Source organism: Sander lucioperca, chromosome 22 (assembly GCF_008315115.2).
Source record: "Sander lucioperca isolate FBNREF2018 chromosome 22, SLUC_FBN_1.2, whole genome shotgun sequence".
Classification (NCBI taxonomy): Eukaryota; Metazoa; Chordata; class Actinopteri; order Perciformes; family Percidae; genus Sander; species Sander lucioperca.
This window is the reverse complement of record NC_050194.1, coordinates 23,430,788-23,445,571: the sequence shown is the minus strand read 5'-3', so window position 1 is coordinate 23,445,571 and position 14,784 is coordinate 23,430,788. Positions and strand designations below refer to the sequence as shown.

Here is a 14,784-nt window from a genome sequence, read left to right as displayed (position 1 = left end):
TGATGATATGTTAAACTGTGAGCAGTTGTCAATTTACTAGTTTTATTTGGTAGATTTAGTAGTTTAAAAAAAAAAATATATTCACATATTTTGAGTTATGGTTATATTTAGAATTATTATGAAATGCAATTATTTGAAGAAATGTATGCAGGATAAGTATGCCTTATATGCATTGGTATTGACGTCAAAATATACTTAAAGTACCAAAACTGAAAGTACTCAATTTATATTTTGTATCAATGATTTAAATCTGCAAAGTAACTAAAGCTGTCAAATAAGTGTTGTGGAGTAAAATGTTACATTTTTCCCTCTGAAATGTATGGAGTAGAAGTATAAAGTAGCATACAATGAAAATACTCAAGTTCAAGTTGTACTTTTCAGCACTGACCAATATTTGACCAACACTTTTAAGATATTAGGTGGCAAAAAACAGGTTATTCAATGTTTTTTTTTTTTTATTTCAAACAAAAAAGTACATCACACAATTTTACAAATGTTTTATGATTCTATGGTAGTAATCTGGATAAAACTGAAGGATTATTTTTAAATAAAGTTAGAAGCCAAAAATGAATGAATTGTGTGAAGTTATTGTCACTTCACTAGTTTTATTTGGTAGATTTTATTTCCCCTTAGTGCAGGTTTTCTAAAGCTTTCCCATATTTTCCCATATTTTTGAACGATCAACAATTAGAAATGTGTGCATATGATTCATCTGGTTCTAAAATGTATTGATATTGTATGTCTTTATTTAATATGCAATAATAGGTGCTTTATTTATGTATGATAATAACAGGTACAATGCACGTGTTGGTTCTGTCACCCTTGTTCTATATGTGATACATATTCCAATGAAGCAACAACAAAAAAAGCAGTATATGGATGCATTCATCAATAGGTAAACCACAACAGAATTTACAGACTTTAAAGAAGCAAATGTATTTAAAAATGTCAAATAGTTATCCAGTAAATGTAAAGAACACACAAGACGTAATATTAAATACCACTTTTATTTCTCCAAGTAGGTCTTGACAAAATATTTAGAGTAAACGTCTGTGATGTTGATGTTCACTATATATTAACCCCCATTAGGTTGACAGGCCTTTTGTTGTATCGCTTTGAAATGTCGGCTTCAATCTGCAAAAATAAACAATCAGAATTACTGTCAATAATACTCATTATTACTGCGATATTTCAAGGTGTAACATTTATTAATTACAAGCCCTTTTGTGCGATATATTTTCCTTTCAATTAAGGCCGACCTTACCACTGTCGCAGACAAATTTCAAATATCGGAATGAAATCACGAGAGTCTTGCTAGAGTTGGGGCGTGCTTCTGTCGTCTTAATCGTTTAGTGTAAGGTGGTAATAAAACTCAGTCTGAGACGTTCCGACAAAATCAAACGTGCTTGAAAATCTTATAGTCTGTGGCTAAAAACTCAGTGACGTTAGGACAGATTGTCTTTAGATGTGAGATGGTGTCAGACTTTAGTCTTTTCAAAGTCTTTTCATAGTCTTCCAGTGTGTGGTAGGCATAATCTCTAATTCTACTTCTCAGTATATATTAACATGGATATAATGGTCTTATAACAAATGTTTACCGTAAGAGTTGATAGAAATTATACACAACCTTCTCTTCTAGTGAGCAGGGAAATTGCCAACCCTGTGAACATAAATAACTTGAAATAGTAATCCAATACCAGTTTCTGGAGTTCCCGGGTGCATCCTGCCAGCAGGTCAACACGAGGCTCCAGTCTGGACTGCTCCTCCAGGGCTTCCTGCCTTTTCTCAACCATTGTGGCACCTTTCAGTAGCAGAATGTCTGCCTGCTTCAGCTTCTGCCTCAGCACCTCTGACACACGTTCAACATACCTAAACAACATTTGATACAACAAAAGATAATTAGAAAAGGATGATTTATCCCGACTGAAACTGACACGAGGATCAGCTACGGAAGCATACCGGGGCGAGGCCTGGATCATAAACAGGTGCTGCATCCGCAGAGAGGTGAGGCGGACCAGGAGGTGCTGCACCACTGACAGCATCTCCCGGACATGTTCACGGGATTGGCCTTGGATGACAGAAGGGGCCATCTGGAACTGGCTCATAGCTACCACATCTCCCTCCTCTCCCATCTCACTTATGCGCTGGGTAAGGAACACTTCCAGCTGTACAAACACATGAAACCAGTGTCACATGTTTGGGGTAAATCTGACAGATGAACTAATCCAAATACTATCCAATAACAGTGCCCCACAATTGAATCGACTTTTCTGTGGCTCTCAAATTACCTGCTACTCCGCGCAAGTTGACACAAATACTGTGACTTCCTTCTAGTAATACTGTATTTGTGATAAACACACATAGTCCTTGTTGTTTGCAGTTACTGGTTTTGAATTTGCACATGCAAACATGTTTAGTTACTGCCATAAAAAGGTTACTGAAGTCAGCATTAACTGTTTTTAAGGCCACTTGGGGGCAGTAGAAACAAGCTGTAAAAATAATACTGACATATTTAATATGGTAAACAGTTGCTTCTTTACATTTCCAGCAGATAGAGAGAAACATTGTTATTCATTTGGAGACCTTTCTGGCCACGTGATTAATCCAGTCCAATAGTTGCTCTCCTTTTTGCTCTGTTTGGTCAACCCCTGAGGGAAATATCCGTCTCTTTAGCAGCTAAATGCTCCACCATTTTCTCCAGCTAGTCTCTAACTTGATCTGCCGTTTGCTGCTGCGCATGTAACGTACCTTATACACAAAGATCATGTTGATGCACTGTCTGAGTCTTTACCTCTGTTAGCTCATCAATGAACTGGCCGCGTGACTGAGAGTTCTCCAGTATAGTTAAAGCATCCTCGCCTCTTGCCACACCCTCAGGACCTGCAGGACGACACACACGTCTTCAGCAAACAGAAATTTCAACAGCTGAGCATGAACATAAGTTGTGCAGCCATAAAAAGAAGCAGTAGTTACAGTCTGTGCCCGCGTCTACAATTTCAATGGGAGCTGCTTCACTGTCCCCCCAGTCAATTCCAGCAGCACCAGTGTCCTGTTAGAGGAGGCAGACAGAAGTTGGTATATTAGAGCAGAAGTTCCCAACCTTTCCTGTCTGATGGGCCTTTATCACCGCCATGTTCCAAATGTGTTCACTTGAATTGATTTTAAAAGGATTAACACAGTTATATATAATTAGTTGTTATATTGTCAATGATTAGGTCAGTTTGGTCAATTTTATCCATTACTTTGAGCTATTTTACAATTTGTAATATATTTTTTAGCTATTTCAATTGTTTATTTATAACTTTAGCAAATTACAAATTATCTTCAAGCCTGGTTGGACATCACACTGTCTCACTGTATTTGAGGAAAGGATGTGATACTGAATGTAAACCAGATATTAATATATTTGTTTCTGTAGAGATAGTTCTTAATTGATTTGCACATCTTCACATTAATAGTTACATAATATAAGATGAACACAAACTATGTATATAAAAATAAAGAATAGATAAGTTGGTTGTTACCTCAGAGCTCGGCTCCAGACTGATGCCCCAGTCTATTCCATCCTCAACTGTGATGCCAGAGTTAACACCCGCAGTGTCTGCACTGTTGCCAAAGTCCCCCCAGTCAATCTAAAACGGTGTTTTTATAAGAGAAAACAGGAACACCGTCAGTGGTGAGGAAAATCAGTTGAGAATTGAAACATTAATATATTTATTTGACCTATTCTGATATGTGTTGAATATCTCACAGTAGCACAGAGCTTACAATTACTTCAGACTTACAATTAGGAAAACCAAACAAAAACATTTCCTTAAGTGATAGGAAGTTTGTATTATATGACCCTGATTAATACTTATATAGAGACAGTAAAACCAACCATATCCTCTGTGACCATGTCAGTAGGTGCTTCCTCCACAACCGGCCTCTCAATAACTGTGGGGACTTTCCCCGTTCTCCATTCGTAAAACGTTGTGTTTCCTCTCGTCTGGGCGAATGTCAGCATGGGCAGGACTGGTTGAGACCTACACATAATGACATGTGAGCTCATGTGACAAAAAGTGAGCATTTTCCATGTTTTTCTATAGTTACAAAGAACAGACAAAAGGTTTTATTTTTAAGAGTTGTGTTAGACAGTGCTGTTAGGGATCTGTGCTTATACGACAAACAGATTTATTTCTTATAACATACAGTACAGTATGCAGGACTGTATTTTGATGATGTACTCACCACTCACATACAAAGTTTGTGAAAGCAGTATAAAGTTGGATTTGCTCTTCTAACTTCGCTGCATCTTTCCCCACTTCCTCAAGAACCGCTGGTAAGTCTTTGACCAGAGCCTGAAGCTCTCGAGCCACATTTTCTCCCTGTCGGAGGAAAAAAAAAGTCAAGCAACATGATGATGAATGTCTACACAGAGAGTAGTATGTTTTTGTGTTTTAATGTTCTTGTACTTACTGTGATGCCATACTGTTTGCAGGCAGCATAGTAGCGTTCCCTCAGGTCTGTGGCTGAGCTCTGGCACTCCACTTCCCGCCTGCTCAGCTCCTGCTGCAGTTGCTGGGCTTTGGCCAGCTGCTTCCTCAGAGCCGGGCCTTCATAGCTGACATTGCGACTCAGCAAGCTGGCCACCTCCGCTGGGACACACAGATTTGTTTTATTTTTTATTAAAGAATTCTATACATGCAATTATTTAGTTTCTAGAGTTGGTTGTTTCCCTGTATTCTGTAATAATGACGCAGAAATTATTTCACATACTGAATTCAAGTCCTGCCTACATCAAATATACCAACATGTTTGCGCTTGTTTTTAAAATATGATTTTCAGTTTTTTATTTCTTATTTCTTATTGCTGTCCATCCCCGTCTGTCTGTTATTTGTTGTATGTTAAATTGTGTGCACCTGCCCGGGGACTGCAGATGGAAACTAGCATTAGCTAACTCTGGTACAAAACATCTTTTCGTAAGATTAATGTATTTTGTACATTGTCCCTGACAAATAAACTAATTAAATAAATAAATAAAGTGTATTATTTATGTGCTGCCTTCTTGGCCAGGACTCACTTGTAAAAGAGATTTTCTCAATGTGATTTTTTTCCCTGGTAAAATAAAGGTTAAGAGAAATAATTTGAACAGCTGCAGCAAAAACTGTGTTCACCACATCAAAATCAGTGTTACTTGCTTAAATGGCCTTCCTACCTCTATGAAATACAGAGGAATGTTAACTCTAATGGTGTACACAGATGTTGTCATGCTATGATAATTGTCACGGCACACATCTTCCTATTTTCTGTTCTGCATGGCTGTGAGGCTGGGTAGGTGGGGCTTACCTAGTCACAAAGCCACTCGTTTGGGGCCGGAGTTATTGAGATTAAGAGCAGCTGCAGAGGTTTCGGAGTGGAAGTAGGACAGGAATGTTTGAGTGCCGTGACGGATGATTTCCCCCCCATTAAGTTGTGTTAAAGTTATTGTCTTTAATGTCTACAAATGAACTGTCAATGGAGCTTTGACGCTAAGCAGTGCAGGGCTACCGAGTGACCGATATCGAAGCAGTGCCGGGGGCAATGGGCTGACAGGTAGGCCTATTTACCACCTTTGGCCTGGCAACCTAATGCTCGTCTCTGTAGACTTGTGTGTGCACAGGCCGCCAAGCCCTGGAAACTCCTAGACGAGTGTTAGTAATGGTGGTTTCAAGTTTTCCCAGGGTTGTGGTTATGCCGTGACATAATACATAGAGATATTACAGTATATGTGTAGTTTAGTGTCCCAAATTATTTTCCAAAAACTGAGTGTCCCAAATGATGAGGGTCTTATTCGAGACAGGTTGCCCTAACCATAACACCTGTTAAACAGGTGGTTTAGCAGGTTTATAATTAAGGACATTGTATGGGGAATTTGGGACACTAAACTGCACGTATACCAAGATATTACACTTACCCAAATAAACATTATCTGCCTCATAAAGGGACACAATCTCTTGCCAGTCCTGTGATAACAAAAACAAAAAAATACAATTCAAATCTAAATGTTAGGATAGTTTTAGAGCAAAAGGAACATGACACAAAGAAATCCCCTCACACCACTTTGTTTGTGGTAGTAATTTTAAAACGCCTGCAGCTGTGAGACGGACAATAGCAGCTTGTTTGAATCCACTCACCTTCATTCTCTGAGATGAATATCTGCCAAAGATGTTCTTGGAGGAAGCCTCAGTTCCCTTCAGTATCTCCACTATCCTCAAGCAGTGAAAGTAGTGAATGTCTGTCGATTAAAAACAAACAAAACACAGTTTGCCAATTTCTAAGCATTCTTACATACTGTAGGAGAAGTAGGACATATATATTTATGTGTTGACCACAATTAACTAACAAACAAACAGAAATAGTAACTACACAGGAATTACAGAATAACGCTACATTACATAAGCCCCAATTTGTGCCTCTCTCTTCTAAGTGTTGTTAAACAACCTCATGTGTATCAGAGAAATGGATGCTCATCTCTGTACTTTATATGTAAAGATGATGGATCTGAGAAACAATCTGAGGCTATAATGGACCTACAGGAGCCGGAGAGAAGCTGCTTGATCTCCTCGTTCTCCGGCATGTCCTGGATGGCAGTGTTGATCTTCTCTCGGATTTCTTTCACTGCACTCTGCCATTTCAGATTACAGTGACGTCGATCCAGCAGCCAGTCTGTGGACACAAAATGAGTTAACATCATGAATCTCTGTGCAGTTTGCATCAACAGTTGGTGGAAAAGAAACAAGACCGAAGTTTACACTACTTCAGCTTAGATCTTAAAGAAAATTTCACTTTATGAGGTTTTTTAACATTAATATGAGTTCCCCCAGCCTGCCTATGGTCCCCCAATGGCTAGAAATGGCGATAGGTGTGAACCGAGCCCTGGGTATCCTGCTCTGCCTTTAAGAAACATAAAGCTCAGATGGGCCGATCTGGAATCTTCCCTTTATGACGTCATAAGGGGAAAGGTTACCTCCCCTTTCTCTGCTTTGCCCGCCCAGAGAATTTGGCCCACCCATGAGAAAGAGAGAGACATCATGGCTTGAAAACAAGCAAAGTGGCAGTTGGTCAAGGCCACACCCCCCCCCTCCACCTTGCCCCCCCCTCTCTCCTCCTTAATAGCATTTAAAGCTACAGACACAGAAATGGCACATCCTAAGTAAAGCTCATTGTGGGACTGGCTCTAGTGGCTGTAATTCTGCACCAAGGCTGAATTTCAGGAAAGAGACTTCAGATACAGTATTAGGGGACCACTAAGGTCTATATAAAAGAGACTTCAGATACAGTATTAGGGGACCACTAAGGTCTATATAAAAGAGACTTCAGATACAGTATTAGGGGACCACTAAGGCCTATATAAAATAGACTTCAGATACAGTATTAGGGGACCACTAAGGCCTATATAAAATAGACTTCAGATACAGTATTAGGGGACCACTAAGGTCTATATAAAAGAGACTTCAGATACAGTATTAGGGGACCACTAAGGCCTATATAAAAGAGACTTCAGATACAGTATTAGGGGACCACTAAGGTCTATATAAAAGAGACTTCAGATACAGTATTAGGGGACCACTAAGGTCTATATAAAAGAGACTTCAGATACAGTATTAGGGGACCACTAAGGTCTATATAAAAGAGACTTCAGATACAGTATTAGGGGACCACTAAGGTCTATATAAAAGAGACTTCAGATACAGTATTAGGGGACCACTAAGGCCTATATAAAAGCATCCAAAGAGCACCATGTCATGGGACCTTTAATACTTCTTCCACTACGGCACATAAGTAACGTGAAATTAACAGCAACACATTTTCTTTTTGTGTCTTACCCAAAAGCTTGCTGGTCTGTATGTCGATTGGAAGGTTTTGAATATTCTGTTGAAGTGAGAAAACAGTCAAAACATTATTCATTTAGCACATATGTTCCCTTATTTTTGTAGCAGTACATTGCACAAAACTGCCTTCATGTAACGTAACTTTAAACAACTACACAGAAAACAAAAAGAAGACTAAACTAAGAGGAAAAACTATTTTCTTTGCTTTTGGAAAATGTTAGCTGGACTTTGACTGTGTGTCAGCTAGCTAACGTTAGCTAGCTGGCTTATTAATAAGCGATCAACAAGACTTTACTTCAGCTCACCTCCATTGTTTCTAAACCTCTTCAAAACAAACGTACTTCCAAGATGTTACGGGCTCATTTTATGTTTATTTAATAGGATTGTATCCAGGATTATTGTCACCATCCGGACTTCACTGTTTATGACACGTTCCTAGAAGCAGAGCCAATAGAAAGAGGTGACGTTAGAAACGCTAGAAGGGCTGACCAATGACAGTTCACTATGCTGATAGCTGCAGCTGATTGGTGGATGGTTCAGATCATGAGTTGGTGCAGAGGTAGAGTCCGTCGGTAGAGGGCGGTGTCGTCCGTTAAATAAGATGAGAATGGTACGTTTTTAAAGGCAAAGCAAGATCATTTTATTCTCTTAATCATGGATGTATTACTCTTAATACATCCATGATGTGGTGGAAGAAGTACTCAGATCCTTTACTCAAGTAAAAGTACTAGTACAACAATATAAAAAAGGCATGTTAAGGTAAAAGTCCTGCATTCAGTATTATCAGGAAAATGTACTTTACTCAAAAAGTAAAAGTAGGCTACTTTTTCTGTCCCCTGTGACTGATATATGATAGATAGATAGATAGATAGATAGATAGATAGATAGATAGGTGAAGATAATTTGAATTACTTTGTAAACAGCTGGCTAGCTTGTAATAATAGCCTACATCATAATTAATTTGGTATTCATGTTTTTTATTATTAATCTAAATCTGCAATGTCACTAGTACTTACAGCTGTTACAATAAATGCAGTGGAGTAAGAGCATAAAGTAGCATGAAATAGAAATACTCAAGTACAAGTATCTCAAACTTACCGTAAGAAGACTACAGTACTAGAGTAGCTGTACTTTGGTGTGTGTGTGTGTGTGTGTGTGTGTGTGTGTGTGTGTGTGTGTGTGTGTACAGTCAGCTCTCCTGTCATCTTAAACTCTTAAAATATAGTTGTTGCCTTTTCCCCCCATTAAGTAGCTTTGAAGTTGGTAAAATGATCTTTGTCTGCACTGTTTAAGACTACATTTTTGGCACACATCTTGTGCATTATTTTATAGATATTTCCCCAAAATTCAACCTGACATATTTGGTGTCTTTGGAAACTCTTGATCTCCACTAGAACTCAAAATAAAGTTCATAAGGTTTCATTAATAATTGGCCCGCCAGAGCTCCTCTCTTGTCGTTGATTGATTTCTCATTCCTGTCATTAATCCCATTCTTGGCACAGACCACACACAAATCTCTAATGTGCTGTCATTAGAAAGTCAAAGGAACTTAACACCTTGTGAACTTCTAGAAATGAATGTGGCTAAAACATTGTCATTACTGTGAATCCCTGCATGTACAGCCGCCGCAGAGCCTCTCAAGTGACCTAATTTCAGGTCATTTGAATGTAAACCCAACTTGCAAAGTGAGCGTCACTGTCTGTGATTTTACTAAACATCACGGGCCCTCACCTCATTCAGATGATCTTTTAGAGCCTACATCTCGTTGTCTCTCTTTCTTCCTCCAGCTTAAAGTAATTCGAGTTTAAAAACAGGAATAAGAAACTCAAACACAAACTTGTCCAAATTCCACATTAAGACAAGTCTGGGTTTTAAAGCGAGACTGGTAAAGGGAATTTTTCGCAGTTTGGAGAGCTGCTCACCTCTCAAGTTCACGTTACCCCTGATGTCAGTAATCTTGTTACTGGGCCGGCCTGAAGAGAGACCTCACATGCAAAATTGACTCACTCATGCACTTAGCTGGGGCGGGCTTTAGGTGTGTGTAAATGTGTGTGTGTGGAGGATGTGTGCTAGAGTGCAGAGGTGAGAGAGAGAGGCAGAGGGAGAGAGGCAGAGAGAGAGAGAGAGAGAGAGAGAGAGAGAGAGAGAGAGATGCTGCACCTGTGCATGATCACCTGAGAAGAAGAAAATAAAACAGAGGAGGTGAAGAATTTGTAAGCATGGCGGGACAGTTTCACATCTGAGAGAATCTCCTTCAGTCAGCTCGTCATCAAGAAGGTAAGAAAAACACATTTTAATTATTTTATGTCTCTAAAATACTTTTCTTGTTGGTTTTATATGCTCGACAACAGATTAGCCTCTGAATATCCAGTAAAAGTTTAAAAAATTGGTTTGGTTTGTTGACAACTTTCTAATATATTCCTTATCTTTGTTAGGCATAGGACAATAAAGTCTTAAGACTTATTTTCATTGTTGTTTCTGGTGTTTTCACAGCCCAACAAGCTGCAACAGTTAGTTGATTACTTGTAACATGCCAAACATGTGATGCCTTCAGGCTCTGAAATGTGAGAATTAGCTGCTTTTCCTCATCATACATAATTGTGAATTTAATATGTTTTGGACTTTTGTCAGACAGAACAAGGCATTTTAAGATGTTCTTTGAGCTACAGGTAATTGTAACAGACATGGTTTACTGAAGTTAAATGGAGACAGGCGTTCAATGTCTGCCATTAAGAAATATTAGGAAGTCAGAAAGAAGAAGATTGAATCATATAAACAAACAATATGATGTGTTATATCAACTGATGTCTTTGCTTGTGTGTTGCTTGAGCTGGTGACTGTTAGCGTGAGAATATACCTTCCAAAATAGAAAATTGCTACAAGCTAAGTCATGAAAGCGATAAAGTCAAGAACATGGTTGCAGCCTTATCAGGATTGTTGACATGAGGTCCCATTATAAGCACACGTAAAGTTTCAAAGAAAAGTCAGCCGCTCTGTGCCTTCTATGTGCACAGAACAAACAACACAAAGAAAAATTAGCATTATTCTAAAGACCAGGCGAAGAACGCCCAGGGGCTTCTTCATCAACTCATTCAACTTTGCTGTTACGGGTCAACAGGGAAGCTGGCACAAGGAAGGAAACCTGAGAATCTAATGAACCTTCAGCTCAATTATGAGCAGCACAGTCCTCAGTGCCCTTGGAGTCTCTCTCTCTCTCTCTCTCTCTCTCTCTCTCTCTCTCTCTCAGGCTCAAACATTGTGCTATTAAAAAGGCTTTGCAGCTGGTTAGTGATTTCCGAACGTGGCCACAGTGTTCCCTTCCTGCTGTGATCTCTGAGGCTTTGCTGAGCGGCTCACCCACACATAACAGAAGACATAGTAACTTATTAAAGAGAACTATGGAGGGCCTCCTTTATGTCAACAGGGCTCTCCGTCTCAAAGGTCACATCTAAGTCAAACATGGCGTAGATAAAGAAATATGTGTGCATATTGTACAGCTATGTTCTCTTACTTAACATGGTGTGGAAGTGCTGCTATTACTTTGTTTTGCAAAAACTGCTTGATGAAAAGTCAACACTACGATGCAAATGCTCTGTAAACATTTGTTACAGAGGAACCTGTCTTTACTTAAAGACTCAAACACATCCATGTTGCTGCTATTTAGAAAAGAAGGTGGAATTTACTGAGCTAAAGTGATGGATGAGATGTTTGCTGCAGAAACACTTGCTGTTAGCTGGGTGTCTGTCTGCACAGTTGAGTGTAATTAAGCAACACAGGGCCAAGACATAAGATAAGGTCCAGAATTTAGTTTAGTTTAGTTTATTAAGGATCCCCATTAGCTGACGCCTTGATGACCAGCTAGTCTTCCTGGGGTCCAAAACAGAATAATAAAGCAAAAGAGCTCTTGCATGATAAAATGTGTGCTTGAATTACAATTAAAGCTACTATTCGAACTCTATTTCAACATGCAATCAATTGTTTCCCTACTCTGCGTGTGCTTTGAGCCTTGCTTGTTCATGCCAGGTGCCAAACATCACGTGGTTCAGATAAGAGTAAGAGGAGTGTTTCTGTAAAGGACATGGACTGTGTATTTGCATAGGTGCTACATGATAAGATGACCACACCAAAGGAGGATTAGTGTGCTGCTTTGCTTCCTGTCAGCCCTCATAAAATAGAAATCGTAGCATTTGTAAATTGTAAAAAATGTGGTTTATAAGCTACATTTATTATCCAAACACTATTTGTTTCATATGCAGTTCAAAGTTTGAAGTTTATCCCAGTTTGAACTGTGTTTTTAAAAAGAATTTTACAATTGTGAGAAACAAGATTTGAGAAAAACAACTCAACTCAGCACCTTTCATACAAACATGTAGCACAAAATGAAAGTTGAAACTACACAGAAAAATAGTATTTTGCAAGACTATGAATTTGCCTACAACAATAAGAAAAGATTATTTAAAAAAAAAAACAGACTAAAATATAACACCAGGGATAAAAAAATGTTTTAAAAACAAATGATTAAAACTGAAAACCTAATGCTATTACTCAAAAATTAAAATCCAGATTAAAAAGATTGGCCTTTACTTTCCTTTAAAAATACAGAGAGACCTTGCTATTCTAATATCCGTGGGCCGAGTTCCACAGTTTATTGGCGTACAAACTTACGTACAAACAGAAGGCACTCTCACCTGTAGGCCTACTTACCTACATGAGAAAATTGGTGGAACCTCAGTGATCTGGCTGGAACATAAAATGAAAAATAATCTCTGTTGTGTGGAGGAGCGAGGTCATTCAAAACTTTATAAACAAGTAAAATCACTTTAAATGCTCACAATTTACTTATTCATTTATTGTAAAGAGTGGCTTTTATGTTACTTTTCTATGTACATTTCTGGGCATTCTCCCTTGTGGGGGGAGGGGTTTAGGAGACCGTTTTGGGCTTTAGCGGAAAGGGGAGAGGGACTGAGAAGTTGTCGATGTTCAAATTTTTTGGCTAAGTCCTGGATCTTCGCAATCCTACGGCACCTTTAAACGTTGTCGTTATATGGTGTGTGTGTGCCAGGGCTGCAACTAACAATTACTGAATTCAATCAATCGATTGGTCTATTAAAGATTAGAAAAATGTGAAAAATGCCCTCGCAATATCCAAGTCTGAGTCTGAGGTGACTTCATCACATGTCCGAACAACATCCAAAAACCCCAAAATATGAAATTGACTACATCATAAGACAAAGAAAAGCAGCATCTCCTCACATTTCTTGGCATTTTTAGCTTGAAACGTGATTGAAATTAATATCAAATATATTATATATATATATATATATATATATATATATATATATATATATATATATATATATATATATATATACATATATATATATATATATATATATATATATATATATGTATGTATGTATGTATGTATGTATGTATGTATGTATGTATGTATGTATGTATATATATATATATATATATATATATATATATATATATATATATATTATAGAATATCAAAATAGTTGCTGATCAATTTTCCGTCAATCGACTAATAAATGAATCGACTAATCGTTCTAGCCCTAAGCTACCAGGACGCCCCTGTAAGATCAATCGTGACATTGGAAATAGTCGTCTTTACAAATAAATAAATGATCTTCACTTTTCACTTACTAGCTTTCTCCAGACCTTCAGAGCAAACTAGGGACTGCAGATGTAAATTAGCCTAAGGCTAACTCTGGTACAATGCATCAAATGGCAACATTTATGTTAACAATTGTACATGGTCCCTATCAAATAAAATGAATAAATAAAAAATAAAAACTCCATCTGCCAATGAAGACAATGAGATTTGGCTGAAAGCTTCAAAAAAAGTTTGGTCCTGAGAAAGGCCTGTTTATGTGTAACATTTTATATATTTTACAGCAGATCATAAACTTGTTTATGACCCATAGCTTTTATCATCAAAGAGTCAATACTCATTTCATGAGGAAGTTATTTTAGCGATATGGTTGCCAGGAGACTTGACAATCATAATAGCTGTGTAATAATAATAATCTGTGTGGCGACATGCACCAATTGATTTGAATTACTGCATTCTGAAATCACATAAAGAGAAAACCCAGAGGTTATTCTGTGGAGCTAACAATAGAGTCTCCTTCACTTTGCTGTTATATAACATGTTTCTGCTCCTGGTTCGGCCTGAAGACAACAGCTCGCTTCATATCAGGTCACAGGGTGAGGACAGAAGATACACTTCAGATGATCATTAATTTATCAGCCGAGTGTCAGGTGTCCCCGCACCCCCCTCCCCCCTCCCATTAGGTTACACCTCCTCCTCCTACTAAACGAGATGATGAAAAGAAGTCATCCATAGTGACTGTCTGCTCTCTGATACATGTGAACTTATTGTACATTAATAATGAGCGAGGAACTTCACATTAAAAACATCATCATACTACAGTGTAAATCAGTGTGTGTTGTTAGTTCATATGTCTGTTATTACCATTGACTGTAAATATTAACAGTCTATGGTTATTATATAGTCTATATCCTCGACGTTCCACTTCCGGGATTGCTCCGTTGCCGATGGAAATTCCGCCGGATTTTACTCATTTAGGGCTCAATTGGGCTTCCTTTGTGTTGGCATTTTAAACTCCGGTGGATTTCTGAGGACTATGGTTAACTGCTCCTCAGATCTCTGCAGGGTAAATCCAGACAGCTAGCTAGACTATCTGTCCAATCTGAGTTTTTGAACATACACGTTCCACCAAAACAAGTTCCTTCCCGAGGCTATTTAGCAGAGGCATCGTTGCTCCGTATGGCGCTTAGCGCCGTCCATGACGATTGTGATTGGTTTAAAGAAATGCCAATAGACCAGAGCACATTTTTCTCTCATCAGGGAATGCAGTGTGGACTAGCCAGACCCTCTTCC

At 38.4% G+C, this 14,784-nt stretch overlaps 2 protein-coding genes across 2 annotated transcripts in view; one reads left to right on the top strand and one right to left on the bottom strand.

Moving 5' to 3' along the window:
* Positions 1-988: 988 nt before the first annotated feature.
* cdk5rap3 (CDK5 regulatory subunit associated protein 3) lies at positions 989-8,322 on the bottom strand. Its single transcript, XM_031315402.2, has 14 exons — positions 8,159-8,322; positions 7,848-7,893; positions 6,556-6,687; positions 6,156-6,256; positions 5,936-5,984; positions 4,459-4,637; positions 4,231-4,367; positions 3,881-4,025; positions 3,525-3,632; positions 2,974-3,049; positions 2,792-2,880; positions 1,960-2,165; positions 1,698-1,869; positions 989-1,134 (listed from the first exon to the last, which is right to left on the bottom strand). Exons 1-14 carry the CDS (start codon positions 8,162-8,164, stop codon positions 1,069-1,071), a joined length of 1,512 nt encoding a protein of 503 aa, XP_031171262.1. The 5' UTR covers positions 8,165-8,322; the 3' UTR covers positions 989-1,068.
* Positions 8,323-9,924: 1,602 nt separating this feature from the next.
* prr15lb (proline rich 15 like b) overlaps positions 9,925-14,784 on the top strand; it is a 6,527-nt gene continuing 1,667 nt past the window's right edge. The window contains exon 1 of the mRNA XM_031315425.2: positions 9,925-10,130. The gene's annotated coding sequence lies outside the window, so the exon portion shown is untranslated. The remainder of the gene's footprint in view (positions 10,131-14,784) is intronic.